We start from the raw sequence: 27,223 nt of genomic DNA on the forward strand, positions 1-27,223 counted from the left end.
TTGAAAAGTCTTGAAATTTGGCGCACACCTCCAATGTGATGAGCGCTTTCTTGTTATTTTACCATTTTCATTGAATAGCGCAAAATGGCTCCACTGCGCCCCCTACAAAATTTCAAAACAACAGCCCCTGCTCTGTGTTTTATGTATGAGTCTGAAACCTGGTAAGCTTATGGAAGATATCAAGATGTACAAAAAAGTCTCTTGGAGCAATATCCCAAATCCAACAGGAAGTCAGCCATTTTGAAATTAATGTGTAATTTTGGCGACAATTTCCCTTCTTTTCATTGACCGTTCTTTGACGAACTCCTCCAAGGGATTTCATCATATTGACCCAATCTCCAGTGTGTGGAATCTAAAGACCTTTGTGATGTTAAATTGCGAAGCTTTTTACGTTCAGGGAAACGGTGTGGTCATGGCGGCACGTGGAGTTTCAATCGCTCGCCAAAAAGCAGTAATCTGCTGTCACTCAAAAACACAATGTCCAATCTCTCCCAAAGGTCGCAGGCGTGATGAGACTCGACCTCGGAAATGTTTGTTATGCCATTTGTCATTAATGGTTAGAGCGCCACCTAGTGGGACGACTATAATAATGGTTGAATTAGATGAAATGTTAGCTGGTGGTTAAATGCATGAATTCCATCAATGTGACATCAGATCGGACGCACTGGTTTTAGGTGTTGGGCTTGGCTCGACGTGCTGGGGTGCTCGGGCCCTCATATCTCTGCTTGCAGCTTTAATTAGGGCCCGAGCACCGAGAGTGCGAAGGCCCTATTGTATCTGCTCTGTTTCTTATTATTATTATTATTATTATTATTATTATTATTATTATTATTATTATTATTCAGGCAAAACAAGGGCCTTTTTGAGGGCTTTAACATGCTCAAAAACTCATGAAATTTTGCACACATGCCAGGTCTGGTGAAAAATTTTGTATTTTAATGGTCTTACATATGAGCACTGGGAAATGGCTCTAGAGCGCCACCTATGCCTTGTTAAATGCAGCCCTACGAACACATCGTTTGAGCTACATGTATGAAAACTGACACACATGTGTATCATGCTAAGACGAACAAAAAAGTCATTGGGACCATTGACGCAAACCCAACAGGAAGTCCGCCATTTTGGATTGAAGGTCACATTTTGGCTCCAATTTTGCCATTTCCATGTCTCGAACTTTTTCGAACTCCTCCTTGGGATTTGGTTGTATAAGCTTCATCTTTGGTCAGTGTACACTACACACCTGGGCCATGTTAAATTGCGGAGCTTTTGAGTTTTCGTGATACTGTGAGGCCGTGGCGCCATGGCGAATTTCGATGACTCGCCATGAAAATCTTATTGCCTCTCATTCTGTCATACATGGTCCGACCTGGACCAAAGAGCACACATATGATAAGGCTCCACCCCTAAACATATTTCAATGGCCATATTTAACAACAGGGACAGCGCCACCTAGTGGGAACAGGAAATGTCATGTTTTACACTTTGGTGTACAGTAATGTGATGGGTGACATCTGAAGTCTCAAATTTCTCGAGGAAAGCCTTAAGGAGTTGGTCCTTGGTTACAGTGAAAACTGTGAGTTTTCGTCAGAGGGTGTGACCCCAGCAGCATGGCGAACATTTATGTCTCGCCATGACGAAACAAATTAGTATAACTCAATGAAATCCAATCTGATCAGTACCAGACTTTAAAGGCATGATGTCAGACCCGCCCTGAACAGATTGATATGCCCATTGTCAGGAATACGTAGAGCGCCACCTAGTGGCAACAGGAAATGTCGTGTCTTTCATTTTGTTGTACTGATTTTCACGGGTTCATCGTGGCCACCTCAATAGTGGTGAATATCACCATCCATCCTTCATGATGCTTCAGTGAGAAAATTGTGACTTTAAACTGAACGGCGCACCCTGGTGGCAACGCGGTTTACCATGAATAATGAAGTGGATTTTGAGGGGCTTGGAAAGTTTAAAAAGTCTTCAAATTTGGGCCACACCTCCAATGTGATGAGGGCTTTCTGGTTATGTGATCACTTTCATTGAATAGCGCAAAATGGCTCCACAGCGCCCCCTACAAATATTCAAAACAACAGCCCCTGCTCTGTGTTTTATCTATAAGTCTGAAACCTGGTAAGCTTATGGAAAATATCAAGATGTACAAAAAAGTCTCTTGGAGCAATATCCCAAATCCAACAGGAAGTCAGCCATTTTAAAATTAATGTGTAATTTCTGCGACATTTTCCCCTCTTTTCAGGCAACGTACTTTGACGAACTCCTCCAAGGGATTTCCTCAGATTGACCCGATGTCCAGGGTGGGGAATCTAAAGACCTTTGTGATGTTAAATTGCGAAGCTTTTTACGTTCAGGGAAACGGGGTGGTCATGGCGGCACGTGGAGTTTCAATCACTCGCCAAAAAGTAGTAATCTGCTGTCACTCAAAAACACAATGTCCAATCTCTCCCAAAGGTCGCAGGCGTGATGAGACTCGAGCTCGGAAATGTTTGTTATGCCATTTGTCAGTAATGGTTAGAGCGCCACCTAGTGGGACGACTATAATAATGGTTGAATGAGATGAAATTTTAGCTGGTGGTTAAATGCACGAATTCCATCAATGTGACATCAGATCGGAAGCGCTGGTTTTAGGTGTTGGGCTTGGCTCGACGCGCCAGGGTGCTCGGGCCCTCATATCGCTGCTTGCAGCTTTACTTAGGGCCCGAGCACCGAGAGTGCGAAGGCCCTATTGTATCTGCTCTGTTTCTTATTATTATTATTATTATTATTATTATTATTATTCAGGCAAAACAAGGGCCTTTTTGAGGGCTTTAACATGCTCAAAAACTCATGAAATTTTGCACACATGCCAGGTCTGGTGAAAAATTTTGTATTTTAATGGTTTTACATATGAGCAATGGGAAATGGCTCTGGAGCGCCACCTATGCCTTGTTAAATGCAGCCCTACGAACACATCGTTTGAGCTACATGTATGAAAACTGGCACACATGTGTATCATGCTAAGACGAACAAAAAAGTCATTGGGACCATTGATGCAAACCCAACAGGAAGTCCGCCATTTTGGATTGAAGGTGACATTTTGGCTCCAATTTTGCCATTTCCATGCCTCGAACTTTTTCGAACTCCTCCTTGGGATTTGGTTGTATAAGCTTCATATTTGGTCAGTGTACACTACACACCTGGGCCATGTTAAATTGCGGAGCTTTTGAGTTTTCGTGATACTGTGAGGCCGTGGCGCCATGGCGAATTTCGATGACTCGCCATGAAAATCTTATTGCCTCTCATTCTGTCATACATGGTCCGACCTGGACCAAAGAGCACACATATGATAAGGCTCCACCCCTAAACATATTTCAATTGCCATATTTAACAACAGGGACAGCGCCACCTAGTGGGAACAGGAAATGTCATGTTTTACACTTTGGGGTACAGTATAGTGATGGGTTACATCTGCAGCCTCAAATTTCTCCAGGAAAGCCTTAAGGAGTTGGTCTTGGGTTACAGTGAAAACTGTGAGTTTTCGCAAAAGGGTGTGACCCCAGCAGCATGGCGAACACTGATGTCTCGCCATGAAGAAACAGATTAGTGTAACTCAATGAAATCCAGTCTGATAAGTACCAGACTTTAAAGGGATGATGTCAGACCCGCCCTGAACAGCTTGATGTGCCCATTGTCAGGACTAGGTAGAGCGCCACCTAGTGGGAACAGGAAATGTCATGTCTTATATTTTGTTGCACTGATTTTCACAGGTTCATCGTGGCCACCTCAAAAGCCGTGAATATCACCATCAGTCCCTCATGATGCTTCAGTGAGAAAATTGTGACTTTAAACTGAACGGCGCACCCTGGTGGCAACGCGGTTCACCATGAACAATGAAGTGGCTCTTGAGGGGCTTGGAAAGTTTAAAATGTCGTGAAATTTGGTGCACACCTCCAATGTGATGAGTGCTTTCTTGTTATTTTGCCATTTTTATTGAATACCGCAAAATGGCTCCACAGCGCCCCCTACAAAATTTCAAAACAACAGCCCCTGCCCTGTGTTTTATGTATGAGTCTGAAACCTGGTACGCTTATAGGAGATATCAAGATGTACAAAAAAGTCTCTTGGAGCAATATCCCAAATCCAACAGGAAGTCAGCCATTTTAAAATTAATGTGTAATTTTGGCGACATTTTCCCCTCTTTTCAGGCCGCATACTTTGACAAACTCCTCCAAGGGATTTTATCATATTGGCACGATTTCCTGTGTGTGGAATCTAAAGACCTTTGTGATGTTAAATTGCGAAGCTTTTTACGTTCAGGGAAACGGTGTGGTCATGGCGGCACGTGGAGTTTAAATCACTCGCCAAAAAGCAGTAATCTGCTGTCACTCAAAAATACAATGTCCAATCTCTTCCAAAAGTCGCAGGCGTGATGAGACTCGACTTCGGAAATGTTAGTTATGCCATTTGTCAGTAATGGTTAGAGCGCCATCTAGTGGGACAACTATAATAATGGTTGAATTAGATGAAATGTTAGCTGGTGGTTAAATGCATGAATTCCATCAATGTAACATCAGATCGGACGCACTGGTTTTAGGTGTTGGGCTTGGCTCGACGTACTGGGGTGCGAGGGCCCTCATATCGCTGCTTGCAGCTTTAATTATTATTATTAGGGCCCGAGCACCGAGAGTGCGAAGGCCCTATTGTATCTGCTCCGTTTATTATTATTATTATTATTATTATTATTATTATTTTTTTTTTTTTTTTTTTTTTTTTTTTACCGAAATGAATTGCCTTTTTGAGGGCTTTAACATGCTCAAAAACTCATGAAATTTTGCACATATGCCAGGTCTGGTGAAAAATTTAGTATTTTAATGGTTTTACATATGAGCACTGGGAAATGGTTCTGTAGCGCCACCTATGCCTTGTTAAATGCAGCCCTACGAACACATCGTTTGAGCTACATGTATGAAATCTGGCACACATGTGTATCATGCCAAGACGAACAAAAAAGTCAATGGGACCATTGTCGCAAACCCAACAGGAAGTCCGCCATTTTGGATTGAAGGTCATATTTTGGCTCTAATTTTGCCATTTCCATGCCTCGAACTTTTTCGAACTCCTCCTTGGAATTTGGTCGTATAAGCTTCATCTTTGGTCAGTTTCAACTACATACCTGGGCCATGTTAAATTGCGGAACTTTTGAGTTTTCGCGATACGGTCAGGCCGTGGCGCCATGGCGAATTTTGATGACTCGCCGTGAAAATCTTATTGTCTCTCATTCCCTCATACATGGTCCGACCTGGACCAAAGAGCACACATATGATAAGGCTCCACCCCTGAACATATTTCAACTGCCATATTTGACATGAGGGACAGCGCCACCTAGTGGGAACAGGAAATGTCATGTTTTACACTTTGGGGTACAGTATTGTGATGGGTGACATATGCAGCCTCAAATTTCTCCAGGAAAGCCTTAAGGAGTTGGTCTTGGGTTACAGTGAAAACTGTGACTTTTCGTCAGAGGGTGTGACCCCTGCAGCATGGCGAACATTGATGTCTCGCCATGAAGAAACAAATTAGTATAACTCAATGAAATCCAGTCTGATCAGTACCAGACTTTACAGGGATGATGTCAGACCCGCCCTGAACAGATTGACGTGCCCATTGTCAGGAATACGTAGAGCGCCACCTAGTGGCAACAGGAAATGTCATGTCTTACATTTTGTTGTACAGATTTTCACAGGTTCATCGTGGCCACCTCAAAAGCGGTGAATATCACCATCAGTCCCTCGTGATGCTTCAGTGAGAAAATTGTGACTTTAAACTGAACGGCGCACCCTGGTGGCAACGCAGTTCACCATGAAAGATGAAGTGGCTTTTGAGGGGCTTGGAAAGTTTAAGAAGTCTTAAAATTTGGCGCACACCTCCAATATGATGAGGGCTTTCTTGTTATGTGATCACTTTCCTTGAATAGTGCAAAATGGCTCCACAGCGCCCCCTACAAAATTTCAAAACAACAGCCCCTGCTCTGTGTTTTATCTATGAGTCTGAAACCTGGGAAGCTTATGGAAGATATCAAGATGTACCAAAAAGTCTCTTGGAGCAATATCCCAAATCCAACAGGAAGTCAGCCATTTTAAAATTAAGGTGTAATTTTGGTGACAATTTCCCTTCTTTTCAGGCACCTTTCTTTGACGAACTCCTCCAAGGGATTTCATCAGATTTACACGATATCCAGTGCGTGGAATCCAAAGACCTTTGTGATGTTAAATTGCGAAGCTTTTCACGTTCAGGGAAACGGGGTGGTCATGGCGGCACGTGGAGTTTCAATCACTCGCCAAAAAGCAGTAATCTGCTGTCACTCCAAAACACAATGTCCAATCTCTCCTAAAGGTCGCAGGCGTGATGAGACTCGAGCTCGGAAATGTTTCTTATGCCATTTGTCAGTAATGTTTAGAGCGCCACCCAGAGGGAAGACTATAATAATGGTTGAATTAGATGAAATGTTAGCTGGTGGTTAAATGCATGAATTCCATCAATGTGACATCAGATCGGACGCACTGGTTTTAGGTGTTGGGCTTGGCTCGAGGTGCTGGGGTGCGAGGGCCCTCATATCGCTGCTTGCAGCTTTAATTTTTCATTGAAATTAATTGCCTTTTTGAGGGCTTTAACATGCTCAAAAACTCATGAAATTTTGCACACATGCCAGGCCTGGTGGAAAATTTTGTATTTTAATAGTTTTACATATGAGCACTGGGAAATGGCTCTGTAGCGCCACCTATGCCTTGTTAAATGCAGCCCTACGAACACATCGTTTGAGCTACATGTATGAAATCTGGCACACATGTGTATCATGCCAAGACGAACAAAAAAGTCAGTGGGACCATTGACGCAAACCCAACAGGAAGTCCGCAATTTAGAGTTGAAGGTGACATTTTGGCTCTAACTTTGCCATTTCCATGCCTCGAACTTTTTCGAACTCCTCCTTGGGATTTGGTCGTATAAGCTTCATATTTGGTCAGTGTCAACTACACACCTGGGCCATGTTAAATTGCGGAGCTTTTGAGTTTTCGCGATACGGTGAGGCCGTGGCGCCACGGCGAATTTTGATGACTCGCCATGAAAATCTTATTGCCTCTCATTCTGTCATACATGGTCCGACGTGGACCAAAGAGCACACATATGATAAGGCTCCACCCCTGAACATATTCCAACTGCCATATTTGACACCAGGGACAGCGCCAACTAGTGGGAACAGGAAATGTCATGTTTTACACTTTGGTGTACAGTATTGTGATGGGTGACATATGCAGCCTCAAATTTCTCCAGGAAAGCCTTAAGGAGTTGGTCTTGGGTTACGGTGAAAACGAAGACTTTTCGCAAAAGGGTGTGACCCCAGCAGCATGGCGAACATTGATGTCTCGCCATGAAGAAACAAATTAGTATAACTCAATGAAATCCAATCTGATCAGTACCAGACTTTACAGTGATGATGTCAGACCCGCCCTGAACAGATTGATGTGCCCATTGTTAGGAATATGTAGAGCGCCACCTAGTGGGAACAGGAAATGTCATGTCTTTCATTTTGTTGTACTGATTTTCACAGGTCCATCGTGGCCACCTCAAAAGCGGTGAATATCACGATCAGTCCCTTGTGATGCTTCAGTGCGAAAATTGTGACTTTAAACTGAACGGCGCACCCTGGTGGCCACGCAGTTCACCATGAATAATGAAGTGTCTTTTGAGGGGCTTGGAAAGTTTAAGAAGTCTTGAAATTTGGCGCACACCTCCAATGTGATGAGCGCTATCCTTTTATGTGATCATTTTCATTGAATAGAGTAATATGGCTCCACAGCGCCCCCTACAAAATTTCAAAACAACAGCCCCTGCTCTGTGTTTTATCTATGAGTGTGAAACCTGGTAAGCTAATAGGAGATGTCAAGATGTACAAAAAAGTCTCTTGGAGCAATATCCCAAATCCAACAGGAAGTCAGCCATTTTAAAATTAATGTGTAATTTTGGCAACATTTTCCCCTCCTTTCAGGCCTCATACTTTGACGAACTCCTCTAAAGAATTTCATCACATTGACCCGATGTCAAGCGTGTGTAATCTAAAGACCTTTGTGATGTTAAATTGCGAAGCTTTTTACGTTCAGGGAAACGGGGTGGTCATGGTGGCACGTGGAGTTTCAATCACTCGCCAAAAAGCAGTAATCTGCTGTCACTCCAAAACACAATGTCCAATCTCTCCCAAAAGTCGCAGTTATGATGAGACTCGAGCTTGGAAATGTTTTTCATGCCATTTGTCAGTAATGGTTGGAGCGCCACCTAGTGGGATGAGTATATTCATGATTGAATGAGATGAAATGTTAGCTGGTGGTTAAATGCATGAATTCCATCAATGTGACATCAGATCGGACGCGCTGGTTGTAGAAGTTGGGCATGGCTCGACGCGCTGGGGGTGCGAGGGCCCTCATAGTGCTGCTTGCAGCTTTAATATTTATATTGAATCCCATTCTTATTTATTTTATCTTTTTTATCCTGTTTATATTCTTATTAGGTCATATCTCCAGTGTTTCCTCGGAGAGGGCTCTCTGCACCGGGGCTGTGATCGACCGTGGCTGCTGGGGCTCTGTGGGTCCTCTCAGCCTGGCTGGGGGGCTTCTTTGCCTCCCTCCTGCTGTGTGCCCAGCCTGGAGGCTGCGGTCTGTGACCGGCTCCCGGTGCAGACGGCTCCCTGTGATAGTGTTTCCTCACTTGGCTAATGCGTACCCAGCCCAATTTTACTCTTTAAGTGTGTGTGTGGGGGGGAGAGAATGTGTGTATCCATGACCATTTATGTTAATGAGAGTGTGGGGAGTGAGTGGGAGGGTGGGGTGGGGTGGGCTGCTTTTAACCATGTAAAGCACTTTGTGCTACAGTTTTTTTTGTATGAAAAGTGCTTTATAAATAAAGATTGATTGATTGATTGATTGATGTAGCTTAGTGTGCGTTACATGTGCATGCGAGTCGGGGTGCAGGTCTCTGTATCTGTTCTTCTGTGTCCGTATATGTGCTTCTACCTAAATGACTGTGTGTGATAATGTATCTGTTATTTGATGTGTATTTTTATAGATGTGTGTGGAAGAAAAATATCCCTGTTGTGGAATGATCTGCCCTTGCATGTTAGGCAGGCTTCTTGTCTTTCTGAGTTTACAACTCTTCTCTTTGTTTATTTATGCTATTTGTATATGTACAAAACTTTGTGAACCCTGGTTTTAAGTTAAGGTGCTTTATAGATAAATTAATTAATTAATTAATTTCCTGTTCTGATTCTCTTCAGTTAATTGTCTGGAAATAAGTGATTTACTTTTCTTCCCAGTGTCCGAGCTGAGGGTGGTTCTGCTGGGGAACAAATGGTCAGAGATGAGAGCAGTGGGGAACATGATACTGAGACAGGAGAAGTTCTGTACTGAAAAAGCAGCAGACTGCTGTGTGGAATTCAGGACACCCTTCAAGGAAAAACAAATAGCTGTCATTAACACCCCAGACCTGTTGCTTCCCAATATTTCTGATGCCAAACTGAAGAAGCATGTAGAAACCTGTGTGAGGCTCTCTGCTCCTGGACCTCACGTGTTCCTGTTGGTTCTACAGCCCGAAGACTTCACTGAGGAGCAAAAACAGAGGCTCTGCAAAGTCCTTGAAGAATTCAGTGATCAATCATTTGATCATTCATTGGTTTTGAAATCAACTCCCAGAGAGAAGAGCTCAGCTTTCATGAAAGAAGATCAACCTTTAAAGGACTTTATCAGAAAATGCAAATACAGACATTTGAAGCTGAAGAACCTTAAACGTGCAGAGCTGCTAACACGCTTGGTTCAAATTGCAAAAGAGAACAATGGACACCTGGTCTGGGATGTATTTGAGGATGCAGCAACAGGTTTGACTTTGGATCAGGAAAACCTCATACAAGAAAATACATCAACCTTTCCATTTGGTCCAACAAAGGAAAATGGTAAGTTATTGTTTATGTCATGATCCCTGGGTCTAGGACCCAGTATTTTAAGTTTTGTCTCTTGTCAGTATTTCCTGGGGTTTCTGTTTATTTATGTTTCCCAGGTTTGGTTTTCCTGGTTTCAGTTTATATTATATTTCCTTGTATTTTTGGCTCCCTTATCGTCCCATGTCTACCCTAGTCTTGTCTCTGTGTTTATTTACTTTTATATATCAAGACTGCATTTTTGTTTCTGTGTTAAATTCATATATAAGTGATTCTGCCATCTGTTTACTTACATTCTGTCTTATATTGGTGGTGTTTTGTCCTCTGTGCTTTTGTTAACTCCTTTTGTCTTATCTTTGCTGATTTATTCTCTTCTATGTTTCCTGACTTCCCAGTATTTTCTTGTATTTTTTTCAAACAACAAATTTAGGAAACTCTGCACACTTGATTTGATGACAGGTGCATAGGAGAAAAAAAAAATCTTAGTGAAAGACGTGTATTATAACCTCACCAAAATTACCATTATTTGTATTACACATTTTCGGTCCATGCAACCTTCTTGCAGAGAAACAGGAAATTATAAAATGACTATAAATCACTTTGGAATCATACTTACTGTACTGTTGAAATAAGGCTGTGTTGTCTTTTACAGAACTCAATGCTCCCATTGAATATTCCCAACAGTGTAAGTATATGTATATATATATATATATATATATATATATATATATATATATATATATATATATATATGTATATATATATATACACATATATATATATATAGTGGGGCAAAAAAGTATTTAGTCAGCCACCGATTGTGCAAGTGCCCCCACCTAAAATGATGACAGAGGCCAGTAATTTGCACCAGAGGTACACGTCAACTGTGAGAGACAGAATGTGAAAAAAAAATCCATGAATACACATGGTAGGATTTGTAAAGAATTTATCCGTAAATCAGGGTGGCAAATAAGTATTTGGTCACCTCAAACATGGAAAATCCCTGGCTCCCACAGACCTGTAACGTCTTCTGTAAGACGCTTTTCTGTCCCCCACTCGTTACCTGTATGAATGGCACCTGTTCGAACTCATCATCTGTATAAAAGACACCTGTCCACAGCCTCAAACAGTCAGACTCCAAACTCCGCCATGGCCAAGACCAAAGAGCTCTCGAAGGACACCAGGAAAAGTATTGTAGACCTGCACCAGGCTGGGAAGAGTGAATCTACAATAGGCAAGCAGCTTGGTGTGAAAAAATCAACTGTGGGAGCAATCATCAGAAAATGGAAGACTTACAAGACCACTGATAATCTCCCACGATCTGGGGCTCCACGCAAGATCTCATCCCGTGGGGTCAAAATGATCATGAGAACGGTGAGCAAAGATCCCAGAACCACACGGGGGGACCTGGTGAATGACCTGCAGAGAGCTGGGACCAAAGTAACAAAGATCACCATCAGTAACACACTAAAACGGCAGGGAATCAGATCCCGCAGTGCCAGACGTGTTCCGCTGCTGAAGCCAGTGCGTGTCCAGGCCCGTCTGAAGTTTGCCAGAGAGCATATGGATGATACAGCAGAGGATTGGGAGAATGTCATGTGGTCAGATGAAACCAAAGTAGAACTTTTTGGTATAAACTCAACTCGTCGTGTTTGGAGGACGAAGAATACTGAGTTGCATCCCAAGAACACCATGCCTACTGTGAAGCATGGGGGTGGAAACATCATGCTATGGGGCTGTTTTTCTGCCAAGGGGACAGGACGACTGATCCGTGTTAAGGACAGAATGAATGGGGCCATGTATCGTGAGATTTTGAGCCAAAACCTCCTTCCATCAGTGAGAACTTTGAAGATGAAATGCGGCTGGGTCTTCCAACATGACAATGATCCAAAACACACCGCCCGGGCAACAAAGGAGTGGCTCCGTAAGAAGCATTTGAAAGTCCTGGAGTGGCCTAGCCAGTCTCCAGACCTCAACCCCATAGAAAATCTGTGGCGGGAGTTGAAAGTCCGTGTTGCTCGGCGACAGCCCCAAAACATCACTGCTCTGGAGAAGATCTGCATGGAGGAATGGGCCAAAATACCAGCTACTGTGTGTGCAAACCTGGTAAAGACCTATAGTAAACGTTTGACCTCTGTTATTGCCAACAAAGGTTATGTTACAAAGTATTGAGTTGTATTTTTGTTATTGACCAAATACTTATTTGCCACCCTGATTTACGAATAAATTCTTTACAAATCCTACCATGTGTATTCATGGATTTTTTTTTCACATTCTGTCTCTCACAGTTGACGTGTACCTCTGGTGCAAATTACTGGCCTCTGTCATCATTTTAGGTGGGGGCACTTGCACAATCGGTGGCTGACTAAATACTTATTTGCCCCACTGTATATATATATATATATGTGTGTATATATGTATATATATATATATATATATATATATATATACTGTATAACATGCTTGCTGGTATCTTAATCTTAGTATTTTTGTTAATTTACAGCACATGGACTCAGAATTGTGATATTTGGAAAAAAAGGGGACAAAAAGAAAATGCTCTGCCAATTCATCATGCAGAAAAAACAATTTCAGTTCTTTAAATTCAACCCAAACACGCAATGTGAGATGGCTCACGGAGAATGGAAAAGTAAACCAGTAACAGTGGTGAAAACCCCAAACATGTTTGGTATGACTGTGAAAGCAATTATTGAAGAGATGAGAAGCTGTGTGACTCTTTCCCTTCCTGGACCAAACGTTTTGCTGCTGTTAGGGAAACCTTCTGATTTCACTGAAGAGAACAGAAGAACTCTGAAGGTCATCCTGAGTTTGTTTGATAAAAATGCCTTTAAACACTCGATGGTCATCAACACACATGAAAATCAAATGAGTTCCTGTGTGAGTGAACTCCTCAGGGACTGTGGAGGAAGACTCTACAACATGTTTGAGGGAGACCACAAACAGTTAATGGCGAAGATTGAGGACATTGTGAATGAAAATAAAGGAAAATTCCTCACGATCAATGAAGAGACCACACAACTGAAGTCTGAACTCATCAAGCCAGCGCTAAACCTGGTTCTGTGTGGGAGGAGAGGAGCAGGGAAGACGTCAGCAGCCAAGGCCATTTTAGGTCAGACAGAGCTTCATTCAGTCTCCAACTCATCAGAGTGTGTTAAACATCAGGGAGAGGTGTGTGGACGTTGGGTTTCCCTGGTGGAGCTGCCTGCCTTGTATGAAAATCCTCAGGAGGCAGCAGTGATGGAGGAATCACTCAGGTGTATCTCCCTCTGTGATCCTGAGGGTGTCCATGCCTTCATCCTGGTCCTACCTGTGGCTCCCCTCACTGATGAAGACAAGGGAGAGTTAGAGACCATCCAGAACACATTCAGCTCTCGAATCAATGACTTCACCATGATTCTGTTCACTGTGGACTCAGGTCCTACAGATCCAGCTGTTGGTAACTTTCCAGAAGACAAGAAGGACATCCAGGAGCTCTGTGAGAGCTGTGGAGGAAGATCTGTTGTTCTCAACATTAATGACAAACAGCAGAACCCACAGCTGGTCCAGGCTGTGGAAAAGGTGAGAGATAAAGGACCCAAATCCTTCACAAAAGACATGTTCATATTAGCTCAGATGGAGAGAGTGGTAGAACAGAAAAACATTAACACAAGACTTAAAGCTGAAATGGATTTAAGAAAAAAAGGGGCCATGTGTGTTGATGATAGAAATCAGAACAGGGAATGTCTCAGGATGGTTCTGATTGGAAAGACTGGCAGTGGGAAGAGCGCAACTGGAAACACCATTCTGGGGAAAGAACATTTTAAATCTAAGTCCAGCGGGAGGTCTGTGACAAAGTTCTGTGAGAAAGAAGAAGGAGAGGTTGATGGACGTCCTGTTGCCGTGGTCGACACCCCCGGTCTGTTTGACACGAGTCTGTCCAATGATGAAGTTGAACAAGAGCTCGTTAAATGCATCGCCATGTTGGCTCCTGGACCTCATGTAATCTTACTGGTGCTATCAATCGGCAGGTTTACAAAGGAAGAAAAAGAAACTGTTGAACTGATCAAGAAATACTTTGGGAAAAATTCACAACATTTCATCATCGTTACATTTACCAGGAAAGATGAACTGAAAGGTCAAACCTTTGAGAGTTACATAGAAGAAGATTGTGAAGAATTTGTACAAAAACTGATTCACGATTGTGGAGGCAGATGTCATGTCTTTAATAATAATGATGCAAAGAATCGGGCTCAGGTCAGTGAGCTGCTGACAAAGATTGAGGTAATGGTGCACGAAAATGGAGGCAGCTGCTACACCAGTGAGATGTTCCAAGAGGCTGAGGTGGCAATAAAGAAGGAAGTGGAAAGGATCCTAAAAGAGAAGGAAGAGGAGATGAAGAGACAGAAAGAAGAGCTTAAACAAAAACATGAGGAACAAATAAAAGCAATGGAAAAAAGAATGAAAGAACAGAGAGCTGAAACTGAACAGCAGAGAAAACTGATAGAAAAACAACTTAAAATAATGGAGGATGAACGTGAACAGAGAAAAAGAGAACAGGAAAGCCGAGAAGCAGAGGACCGCCAAAGGAAAATACAAGATGAACTTCAACAACAAGAGTTGGAACAAAAGCGTATAGATCTGGAGAAAAAACTAAAGGCAGAATCAAAGGAAAAGGAAATGACTGACCGACAGCTGGAACAAAGCAGAGAGGAGATGAGAAACCAACGAGAGAAGTGGGAAAAGGAAAGGAGTGAGTGGTGGGACAAACGACATCAAGAAAATGAAGAGAAACAAGCAAAACTTACAAAACTGCAAGAAGAATATGAACAGGAAAGAGAAAAATATATAAAGAAGAGAAAAGAAGAGGATCGAATGAGAAGAGATCAAGAGGAGAGAGAGCGGAAAGAACTGGAGGAAAACTATAAGAAAAAACTGCAAGAAATAAAGACGAAATATGAAGAAGAAGCCAGAAAACAGGCTGAAGAGTTCAACGAGTTCAGACAGAAATACACCAAAGACTTTACAGCTCTGGTAGAAAAACACATGGAGGAAATAAAAGAACTGAAACAACAACATGAGAGAGAAATGCAGCAGACAGAAGTGAGACACAGTAAAGATTACAAACAGTTGGATGAACTCTCCACTCAAAAAGAAAAATCTCTCAAAGAACAAATTAAGGACTTGAAGAACAAGCATGAGGAAGAAATAAAGGCTCTAAAAAAGAATTATGAGAGCAGCTGTATTATCCTCTGATCATGAACATGATAGCCCTTCAGTACTTTTTCATAATTTTTTTCCAACTTTTTTTCCAATATTTTGGAGATTGATTCAAATGTACAGGACTCCATGTTCTTGACAAGTCTGGCTAAATATTTAGATTATGCACAGTTAATAAGACTAATAAGAATGTACATCTGCAGTATGTGTGATATTGGCATGGTAAATTCTTTGATGTACAATATTTAATATGCAGTAAAATGGTCCCTCTCTTTCATAATCAATTTTCTCGTCATTTGGAGACTGAAATAAAAACAGAATTAAAATGTCCATAAGTTCTTTATGTCATATCAAATTTTACTCTAATAAAATATCTACTGACCTGAATTTTCCATGTATATTTATAAAATTTTATTGTATTTGTATATTGTTTATGTATATATTCTATTTCAAATTTAACTGGCTTCCTTTTTAACCTCCTAGGACCTGGCGTCCAATATGTGGACATTACATTTTGGGTTGTCTAGACCACTGATTTCCTTTCCGATCTGATACCAAGTAAAATTCAGGGTGGTATCGACGATACTGATCCGATACCAATACTCTGTAATGTAATGTTTCATTGTATTTCATAATACAATATATAATTGTAATATGTAATTGTAATAATGATATAATAATATAGCTTCATAATTATTACAGAACATCAGACTACTTATTCGTATTGCTTAATAATGCAGAATTATCAAATAGAAATAAAAAACTGAAGTTGTGCGCTATTTGAACACGTTGCCGGCCTGCAGCACTAAAGGAGAGTCCGCAAGAGACGTCTGTCTCACCCTAGCACAGGGATCGGCAACCTGCGGCTCCGCGTGGTTTGGGAAAATAAATTAGAAGTATTTAGCTAAAGTGTATTTTATTTATGTTAGTTCTTTTTTTGTACTTGTTCTTCTAAATTGGAAGATTATTGTGATATTGAAATATAAAAAATACAATTATATTATATTATTTTTTCATCGCTCCGGTAAACCCGTCGAAACGCCATGCATTTATCGAGACTTTCAACCCCAGGTAGGCCAATTATGGATCTTCAGATCCACATTATGTCAGCAGCTGTTCTCCACTGTGAACTATGTTAAAAACAAAAACCGCTCACGCCTCACAGATGACAGCTTACAGGCCTGCATAAAGTGACTTCATACAGCCCCGATTTGCAGACGCTGTGCGCAGAGGTTCAGGAGCAGAAGTCCCATTGTAAACATATCACGGCAGACCCGACGATGTTTCTATGAACACGCTTTACAGCTTCTCTTTATTGACCACTTTTCACACATGGTTGCTGTACACATACTTCCCGCCGCACGCATTAACCAGGTAAAATACATATTCAGGCAGAATTTTGCAAATATCTATTTTTCATTTTTTAGGAGCATAGTGCTTTTTTCCAATTATTTTTTAAAAGTCAGGTCAAGGCTCCAAAAGCCCAAAGGCAATATAAGGGTGGCGGCTGACAACAGTTTTTGTTTGCTACATGGATCATTTTAGTTCAGCTGGGTGTCTTTCCTTTTGTTATATTTCTTTAAGAGTTCAAAATATGTTAATTACATAAATAAAATGTAATTTTCTCTGTAGCACTTCATGGATTTCATAAGCAACACACCTTAGTTTTTCCACACAAAGCATAAAGGTAAAAAACAATATATACAGTGTTATCTTCATTTTAGATGTCAAAAAGTATTTGTGGCTCCCAGTGTTTTCTTTTGCATGGAAACCGGCTCCAAATGGCTCTTTGGGTGTAAAAGGTTGCAGAGCCCTGCCCTAGCAGCACCTGTCCCGCTTGTCCTCTTCAGTTCGCCTCAACATAAGCTCATCATATTCTGTGATATGATTTACTCTGAGGTGTTTGACGTTGTTAGTGGCGTTTCCACAACATCTCACTATCTTGCCACATGTATGCAAACCGCGTCTTGGCTGTTTGTGGAGGTAAAATACGTCCACACATGACTCCGTTTACGCTCAGCCATTGTTGTGAGTGCGCACTAGTGATGTTCGATTCGTGAACGAACCGTTCAATACTCGAGAATCACTTTACTGACTCGTGAATCATGATTCACAAGCGCAACTGACTCACTGACTCATCCCTGTTGCTGTTAGCTAACCCTAATAAACCCTAACCCTAATTCCATTAGTAGAAATATATGTAGCTTATAATTAAAATTTTGGGGGGAAAAACAACAGCCAGATTCTTAACAAAAACATTCCTGCTCTGAACTGGAAGAAAAACCCCTCATATCATATCAAGTTCATATCAAGACAATAGCTCCTCAGTTCACAGTAGCATCACTCAGCTAGCATGCTAACAGCACATTTGAGTTACACACCCCTCCCTTGCTGTGCTGAATCTTAGCGAATCACTCACTCACTCCCCCCCTCCCTCCTGGCTCGCAGCTTCTTCTTCTTGGTTGGCAACCAATGTTAAGGCGCATTACCACCCCCTGGCTCACAGCTCAGTGGACATTTAGATGAGAAAATATATATTTGACAGATTTAAGGAAAATACTAATAAAATAAAAATAAACAAAATAAATGTTCCCTTTAGAATTTTTTTGCTCTAAAGAAAATAGTTGTTTTCTTTTACAATCATTCATCTTAGCAGTAGGATTTACATTAAAAGAGAAACAAATTAAGTTTGAGTGAAAATATACATTTTTGCACTCTCTGGTCAACTGACTCAGTGACTCAAATGACTCAAGAAACGCGATTCACTTTGGTGAGTGATTCATTAAAACTCGATTCAGTAAAAAGAATCGAATTTACCATCACTAGTGCGCATGACAGGGGCTGCAACAAATTTATACAGCCGTATTTCGCATATGACTATGAAAGGCGTAAGAGAAAGTAGTTCCTTCCAATTTAGAGATCCAAACGATATAGTTTCTTTCCACTGTGTTCCTGTTAATGAAAAACTACAAGTTTACCCCAAAGTCCTAAAATATTGATATGTTAATATGAGACTCGATTCTACAACATAAATTTCTGGTATCGGAAGAATCGATATTTCAATATCAAACCGCACATCTCTAGTTCATACAATGTGTGTTATTATCAGACATCAGTCCCATAGATATGGGCCATCTCCACCTGCTAGATCGTTCAGAAGGTTGTTATCATCCATCCAGATGGAGGATCACTAACAGGAGCGTGGAAGACTCCTGCAATCCGGTGGATAGAGCAGTGTTACAGGTAAGCCATTTAAACAGACAGCATTTATAGAATGACTATTAAAAGTCAGAGAGTGTCAATAATGTTAATTTGGTTATGTTAGTAATACACCGAGTGCTAATAACAGCTTTAGGATGCATTTGTATATATTGTTACATGTTTTACCGTCTTTATGGTGCTAGCTTAAAGTTACAGTGTAAACGTTAGCTTATATTGTAGTAAAGCTGTTACTGTTTAAACGATGTTAGCACAGAAATATTAGCTTCTGTCATGACTGATGAAGTTACTAGTTAATAAAGTTTCCAGTAAAGTGACTAACGGTAAATATCTCGATTAGCTTCAATGCATCTGTTATAAATATATGCAAGTTTCAGTGCTTCGTTTAAACTGTATGATACTTATACTGACCCAGGGTGAGTGTAAGGCTACGTCCACACGCACACGGGTATTTTTGAAAACGGAGATTTTCCGTTTTCGTTTTAAAAAATAATCCCGTCCACACGTAAACGCAGAAATGAAGGAAAACGCTGCTAGGAGCATGCCAAAGCAACAGGTGGCGATATATTCCTAACCGTGTAGAAATGTTGGCCAATCAGAAGTCTAGAAGCCTCGGTGGGAAATAGTAAACAAAGATGGGGCATAGAAGCAGAACCGAGTCGTATGTGTGGAGGGACAGTAACTGTGTGTGTATATGTAAGCATTTAAACACTGCAGAGAGTACCAGTAACAGTAACAGTATTGTGGAAATTCATTTCACCGAAACAAAACGTGGCACACATTGTGACGTCAAAAAAGGCGCACATCTTTGACGCTGCGTTTTCTCCGTTTTTCTCGTCCACATGTAAATGCAAAAACGGAGTTTTCAAAAATATCCACCCTGGCAGGAGTTTTTAGAAATCTCCGTTTTCAGTGACCGAAAACGCCGTTTACGTGTGGACGAAAGGTGCAAACCCATAGAAAAATCTGCATTTTCAAAAATACCCGGGTACGTGTGGATGTAGCAGAGCTGGGCGATATGACCCAAAATTCATATCTCGATATTTTTTAGCTGGATGGCGATATAAGATATATATCTCGATATTTTTTTAAAGCCATAAAGTAAGAACAAAAAGAGAGTTCTTAGTCAAAGCTGTGTCCCAGATGTCACACAGGCACTTTTATTAACATACAGCATAGATGTACATGAAAAAAACTACTCAAATATAAATTATGAGCATTTATTAAATAATGATGCTCTGTAAATAAAAGAAAACTATGTTGTTTTGTGCATAACAAAAAGCTCACAATTGTGCAGTCAAAATGTAAACTAAAAGACGCTGAGCATAATAACAGACAGATTTCACTGCTGCTCTGTTCCCAACTTCTACTGCGTGACTGACAGCCTGGAGTTTGAAATCCGCTTCGTAACCGTGTCTCTTAACAGGTGCCATTTATGGTCCTTATACACACACAGTACGGTAATATTACGTTGAAGCACAGTACGTATTACTCCGCGAGGCTCCTCGGTAGCCGTAATGCTCCGACAATCCATCAAGCAGTGCAGCTCCCTAGCTTACCAAAGTCGTACTAAAACATTTTTTAAAGGATTGCTGAGCGCCATGTACCACATAAAATCGGTTTGCGGTCATCAAGCACAACCAGAATTCATAATTCATTTTGAGAAAATGAAAGGATTTCAGGCCGTGCAGTTAGGCGTTAGCGTGGCTAGCTCGTTAGCGTGGTTAGCTCGTTAACACGTTGACGTCGTCCAGCCCCACGCACGAGGCGATGCGCAGTAACTTGTTAACGGAGATTTGCCGTGTCCATCTTGTCGCTGCCTGCAGGTGAAGCGATGGGGGAGGAGGGGGAGTTGTGTTCAGTGAAGGAGAGGCGAGGTCGAGTAACGTTGCGTAAAGACAAAAGTGGACGAAAGAGAGGTAAACTTGCGGCGCCGCAACTATAATTATAACGTAACATAGACTATATCGATATAAAGGATATTGTCACATCTTATATCTCGTATAAAAATATATCGATATTTTTTAAAAACTCGATATATCGCCCAGCTCTAGAATGTAGCATAAAATACAATCCTCCTTTAATCCTGCATGACAAACCTCAGGATGCAGGTTAGTATTACTCTTTCCTGCTGGCACACCTGTCACACCTGAGAGCCAGCTAGAAACTTACAGTGACGTGGACATCATGCAAAGACTGACAGACTGTAATACTGTAAATAATCAGTGACTCAGGTTAACACTAAACTTTAAACAGTACCTCTGTGTCTCTGTGTGTGTTGAACATCTAGAATCAGCATTTCAGTCAGGCTGCATTGAGTGTGGGACTGAGCTCTGTTAAAAACAGGTTGAAGACGGCTCAGAAACATTTGAAGATGCAAACCCAATTTCCTTCGGGGTCAACCTTCAGGATCAATAAAGTTTTATTGAATTGAATTGAAATTTAGCATTATGGTTGATGGTGGTGTGTAAAGCCTCTCCTGCCTCTACCCAACTGTATTTTTGTTTCTAATGTTTGTTTGTTGATGAGCACTGTTGCTTAATGCTTAATACTGGAAATCCAAAAATCCAGATTCTTCTTCCACTGAAGTTTCATTTGTCAGTGTGGGACTGCTGAGTCACCTGAAGAACTCATTTCATTCATTCTCCACAATGTTGATTTACAGAAATGTTTCACAGGAACTGATTCCTCCAAAAGGGTGAATTAGTGTGTTTCCATAGATTATCTTTGTATGAATGTACTTCTTAAATGAAGGCAAGTGTTTGTCCTTTTTTGTTCCTCAAGTACAGCACATGATATTAAGGGCAGGCGGTCATCACTTGGGGAAGACAACAAGCAGAAGTCCTTCCAAGAGGGAGCTGCAGTGAGGACACAGCCTGGTCACTGAGGTCAGAGCTCAGAAACAGCTCAGGTTTATATTCTAGGGCTTGTAAAAAAAAATCTAAATACATTTATAAAGAAACCTTTATATAATATTTAAATAATAATCATAATTATGATTATTATTATGAGCAGATGCTCATGTACTAAATTTAAAGTTAAAGAATTGAAAACAAGGAGGGAGTGTGGGGCACATAAACGAGAATGAACATCTTGTGGAACTGGGGGTCCTATGTAGATGACAACTGGAAGGAGCGTATTTGGAGGCGTGGTCCCGCTCCTTAAAATCCGATACATAATCTCCCCCCAAAAATTGTGTTTCTGTTCTGTTTGTATATGTGGACTTTTTTTGTTTTGTTTGTTTTCTGCTGCTGATACAACCAAATTTCCTCTTGTGGGACAATTAAAGGATTATTCTTTTCTAAATCTGTGGACGTCTACTTTAGTTTACATGTGATTGTGGGGTTTTTTCCTGTCTTCCTTAAACTTTCATTGTTTATACCGTTTAATAAAAAGCTTGGGTGCCATTTTTACATGATCAAACTTTTTCTTTATTAAGTCAATAATTTACAAAAATAGAAAATGAGTGTTTTTCTGATCACAGTCATCACTTCAAGACTCCACGTTTGACTTCCTCACATGATCACAGAGTTGAAGAGACTGAAACGGATAAACCTGAATCTAAAACTGAAATCTTCCCTTATCCATGTAACGAGCAGCAGCTGCTGTCGTTCTGCTCTTTTAGAAGATATTTTTGCTCAAAGCTGCACATTTTAAATATTTACTGTCATTAGTTTTCTTCTTTTCATGTCCTGTGACTGCAGATACAGTCAGGAGAAAGATGCACAAATATAAACTCCTCACAGACGTCATTTCAACAAACTGAAAAAAGCAACGGCAGCCCGACCGACTGCGGTCTACAGCGGGGAGCTGGTCGTGGAAGGGGCGGGCCGTCGTCGGTAGGGGGAAGGGGCGGGCCGTCGTCGGACGGGGAAGGGGCGGGCCGTCGTCGGAGGGGGAAGGGGCGGTCCGATGCCGGTCGGGAGCTTTTTCGCTGTCGGTCGGGAGCTTTTTCGCCGGTTATAAAGCCCGGTCAGCTCGCGCTCCGCCACTCTCCTCTCGCCTTTGCTCGGAGCAGCTCCCCGCTGTCGGCCGATCGGTCTGCCGTTGCTTTTTTCAGTTTGCCGAAATGAAGTCTGTGAGGATTTTGTGCATCTGTCTCCTGACTGTATCTGCAGTTATAGGAAATGAAAAGTGTAAGAAAACTAATGACAGTAAATATTTAAAGCTCTGAGCGAAAATATTCTAAATTTCTGCAGAAATGAACTGACGGTGAGCAGTGATGGAGGAATTGGATCCTTTTATCGCTCACTTTAAGTACATCTGTGTGGTCTTACAGTACTTGGAGTAAAAGTACTTAAAGAAAACTTCTCCTGTCTGCAATTTTTGGAGCTCATTTGAAATATTCATCTGCTTTCTGGTACAGTCAGCAGCGTTTAGTTTAGACTGAAAAACACGGATCAGTAGAATACAATAGAATGAGGATGGAGTTCAGTTCAGTGATAGTTGTTGGACAGAAGCTGCTCCAGCAGCAGGTGAACCTTCTTCAGGATCCTGAGGAAAAAAGTCTCTGCTGCGGTTTTTTTTTTTTTTTCAATATCAGCAGCTTCTCTGATCATTGAAGCTCCTCGTTGATGGAAACGCCCCAAAATTTAAAGCAAAGCACTCTCTCCCTCCTCACCCCCTACACCCCTCTGTCGCCTCAAATCAGTTATGATTAATTTTTTTATTGATTATAAGTAATACTAAAATAGTGCTGTGACTGACAAAGTGGGGTTTCTGTTTCTAACAGTGAGTTAAAGCAGTGCAGAGAAGCTGTAATGACTGTAACGTCTCCAGGAATGTGTTTTAACAGACATCAGCATTATTGATAAGATTAAGACGATTAATAATGGTACACATAAATGTTAATGTGAGGAAAAATGTTATTTCACAGTAAGTTGTTTTATACATTTACATGAACCATAGTATGATAGATGGGCAGAACTTTGGAATTTGAATTTAACTTATTTAAATTCAGTTTCTGATGGCACAAAGTTCTGCCCATAGCACAGTTTCTATTTAGAACAATTAAACCAATGAGGACATGCCTTAAACCTGTATTCTATCAGAAGCAACCAGATGGCAAAAGTTTATCCCAAAAGGTTGATTCTGATCAGCTGTTCACGCACTTTCAGTTTCAGTTCAGTTCTCCCACTGAAAACGCTACGTCCAGATGAACAGAATCCACCTTTTGCGATCTGCTTACCTGGATGACTGAACATGCATCAAGACGATAGAGCTTATCCTGTCACAGTAGATTGTATGTTGGACTTATCAGTGACCTGAGCTACGGATAAGTGAAGTAAAATATCTGAAGTTAAACATCAAACTATGAACTGCATATTTCAACATCCTGAATCAAACATGCTTCATTCTTCAGGTCCAGGAGTCACAGTGAATGTCTCAGAAGAAAGTGCTGTGATCTTACCCTGCTCCCTCAGCACCAATCAGAACCTTGACCAGAAGCTCTTTGATTGGAGGAAAAAAGCACCAAATAAACAGGAGGTGTTCATGTATGATGGAGGCCTTCATTACAATAATGGACGTCGAGGTCAAGACGAGCACTTCAGAGGACGGATCTCACATTTTCCACAAGAGCTGCAGTTTGGTAACGCCTCCATCATCATCAGAAACACCACGGTGGCTGACAGTGGAGTCTACACCTGTGATTTTCCACATCTGCAGCCAGAACAAAGGTTCTGCATTAAACTTGTTGTTGGTGAGTAGAAAGCATCCTGAAAATAAACCCTTTAATAACTCTGCTGGAAGCTGTCACCTCATCAGTTTGTTACCTGAACCAAGAGATGTTCACAAAGGTGATGCAGAAACATCAGCTCCATCATGAGTTCATGATGCTGTGTGAAAAAACATGTTTAATTTTTGCCTTTCAGAACTCACCTTGAAAGATCGATCAGGAGAAATCCCAGGTGAGTGATGATGTCACTGATGTGTGCATCTGTAACCTGTGTGAGCGGTTTGAGACCTGCTGAAATGTGACTTTAGTCAGATATACATCAGATCTGTGGTTGTGTCAGTAACGACCGATGAAGAGGAGTCGGTGCTGAGCCTGACTCTGATGTCACTGAGCTCTACATGTGCAGCTTGTAGAGGCTGCTGGGTGGACTGGGATCAAACCTGTGCTGGTGTCCAAATGTGTGAGTAATGGTACGTTCCCTCTGGGGCACAGAGTCGTAGCACACAGAGAGCAGATGTAGAAATCAGTGATGTTCTCAGTCAAGCCTTCAGATTTCTCTGATCAGTCTTTAAGGTCACACTCTGGGTCACAGTCTAACAAATCAATCTGTCTGAAAGCTCAATAATGATGACATCATTGTTACTTCTGTGAAGCTGGACTCAGGACGTTTCCTGTTTGTGTTGATAAATGAAAGTCCTCCCAAACTCTGCTGTAACCTGTAGTAAAGGTTTTTATTTCTCTGCTCTCAAACACGATGTGTTGACATCTCCATCAGGAAAGAGAAGGACATGAGAGCATGACATCACATTTGTGCTGTAACTGCAGCTTCATGCTGTGTTCACAGGTGCAGCTCCGAAGCCGTTTGTTGGGATCCTGAACATCAGCGAGGACGAGGCGCTGCTGAAGTGTGAGGTCAGAGGTGCTTCTCCAAAGCCTAAAGTAGAGTGGAGGGACAGCGATGGAAACATCCTTCCTGCTGAGGAGCCACAGGTGTCACACACAGGAGAGCGCTATGACATCACCCTCCTCACCACGGTGACCAGGACAAACAGCAGCCTCTTCCACTGTGTAGCCACACAGGAGGAGATGGGCCACGTGACCCGTGATCAGATCGACGTGCGTTACTGTGGTAAGATCTTATTGTGTCCTTGTTTAGACTGTGTTTAATGTTTGTGTGTATCCAGTGTGCTGTATGTGGCGTCCTGCTACAGTCCTGCATGAACTTTCATGTGTTTCAGAGAAAACGTCTGAGGTGAAGTCCTGCTGTGGAGTCGGTGTGTTCATAGCTTTGTGGTTTTCTGGAGTTCTGACTGTCGCTGCAGCTCTGGCTGCATTTGTAGCTGCAAAGTACATCAGAAAACACAAGAAAGGTGAGTTAGAATAATGGATTTATTATTTATGATTTATTTCATATACCTGTAAGGTTAGACATCCATATAACAGATGATTTGATCAGTGTCGAGTTCACATTCCTGACATCCTGACAAAAACTCATAATTATTAATAATTAATAATCCTGGTGTACACACTAATTCAGAGTGTGCACACCAGGATTATTCTGATAGTTTCAGGCACATTCATGTCAACATGGAGCTGTTCATCTTCACATAATGCCAGCAAACTTTATCAGTTAATATTCAAGGTTCTGAGCATTAAATGATCATTTTAGTCTGACTACATGTTTTTGTACCACAGTTACCACAAACTGCTGCTTTTCTCCATCTGTGAGTAAAGCAGAGACATGATGTTATAATCTCATCCTTCATGTTCTCACTTTTTCTTCTTTTGCAGCTTCCCAGAGAAACCGGAGAGACGATCCTTCTAAGGAAACTTGTAATGGTGACACTTCACTTACAAACTGTTTAACATCACAGCTGTAGTGTGTTTGTGAGGGGGGGGGGGTCGTATCTCTGAGGTCAACATTACTTTTTTAATATTTTGTATTTTCATCCCTTTTATTGTTATCTGTCTCGTTGTGTCTCCATGTTTCTCACTACAGTTTGTGATGAGTCAAGGAGATCATATTGATTATATCAACTGTAAGTGTTTCACTCCAAAACCTACTGCAGGGATGGTGATCCTGCAGAAACTGGTTCTACTTTTGTAGATGTCAGATTGTTGTAAACATCAGTGCAGCAGAGATTCTTCATTCAGGGAAACTGACTGCACGTCAGCGTGAAAGCTTTTATAAGGTGGAGACAAAATCCAATAAAAAAGCTGCTTTGACTTCTTCAAATATCACTCAGCTTCACGTTGTTGTCAGAACAAACCAAAGTTTCCTGCAAACCTTTGACTGTATTTAAACTTGATGAGATTGACTTTTTCTTTTGTCTTCCTGTCGAGTCGACCTGTTGGAGGAAAGTCTGTCTGTACGTGAGGTGTTCACATCTGTTTGTAAAATTTCTCAGGATGAAAAACTGTTTTTATTCAGAGTCATCAGCAGCTGTGCCTTTCACAGTGATGAAGTTTGTGCTGTTAAAACTGATATTGATGTATTTAAGAATCAAGCTGCTTTCAAAATAATGGATATTTGTGTATTTTATGGTTTTATAAAGCATTTTGACACTGATTTTATAAGATTTGCATCACACTTTTTAAAGTATTATAAATAAACACTTTTAACTTTAAACTCTGTCATTTTTTTCTGGCTCAGCACCGGGAAGCTTTATTATCACCGTCCATAAATATAGAAATCATTTTACACTCGTAAATTAATTTCAAATAAAAAAATAAAGATTTTAAATGTCTTTTTTTAAAATCTTGTTTAATAAAGAAGTGGAAAGTAATTGTCTCATATGAAAAAAAACATGTGATACAACTACAGCATACAGTTAGTTACAGTTATATACTGTGTCAGGCATCATAGCGGCTAAGATGAACAGGCACATGGGTCAATACATGAGCGGGGCACAGAAAGGGATTGGCAAGAATACCAGAATACTTTTTCTTTATTTTTTCACGAGTAGCACATGTCTCCTTGTGTACGACCGACAAACCTTACTGGACATAAAAGATGGACTTTCTCATCACTTTCCGGAGTTCAAGTTTTGCAACACGGACCCTCCGTTTGCAGACCCCCCATTCATCTCACCTGAGACGCCTTTGTTCTGGGCCCGTGGAGGCCGCAAACGCCGACGCAGAGGGAG

General features: G+C 41.3%; 1 protein-coding gene across 3 annotated transcripts in view; it reads left to right on the top strand.

The window, feature by feature from the left end:
* LOC134627345 (GTPase IMAP family member 8-like) overlaps positions 1-26,641 on the top strand; it is a 44,286-nt gene extending 17,645 nt beyond the window's left edge. Inside the window, exons 4-9 of one of the 3 annotated variants that reach the window (XM_063473351.1) lie at positions 9,350-9,982; positions 23,763-24,101; positions 24,274-24,309; positions 24,922-25,206; positions 25,316-25,447; positions 25,869-26,641. In XM_063473351.1, the coding sequence (XP_063329421.1) occupies positions 9,350-9,982; positions 23,763-24,101; positions 24,274-24,309; positions 24,922-25,206; positions 25,316-25,447; positions 25,869-25,957 (1,514 nt within the window). In that variant the 3' untranslated portion in view covers positions 25,958-26,641. Of the gene's footprint in view, positions 1-9,349; positions 9,983-10,619; positions 10,653-12,470; positions 15,558-23,762; positions 24,102-24,273; positions 24,310-24,921; positions 25,207-25,315; positions 25,448-25,868 lie in introns of those variants that run through there. The other 2 variants (XM_063473352.1, XM_063473349.1) reach the window with 2 other exon arrangements.
* The last annotated feature ends 582 nt before the right edge of the window (positions 26,642-27,223 follow it).

This window comes from Pelmatolapia mariae, linkage group LG5 (assembly GCF_036321145.2).
Source record: "Pelmatolapia mariae isolate MD_Pm_ZW linkage group LG5, Pm_UMD_F_2, whole genome shotgun sequence".
NCBI classification, from domain to species: domain Eukaryota; kingdom Metazoa; phylum Chordata; class Actinopteri; order Cichliformes; family Cichlidae; genus Pelmatolapia; species Pelmatolapia mariae.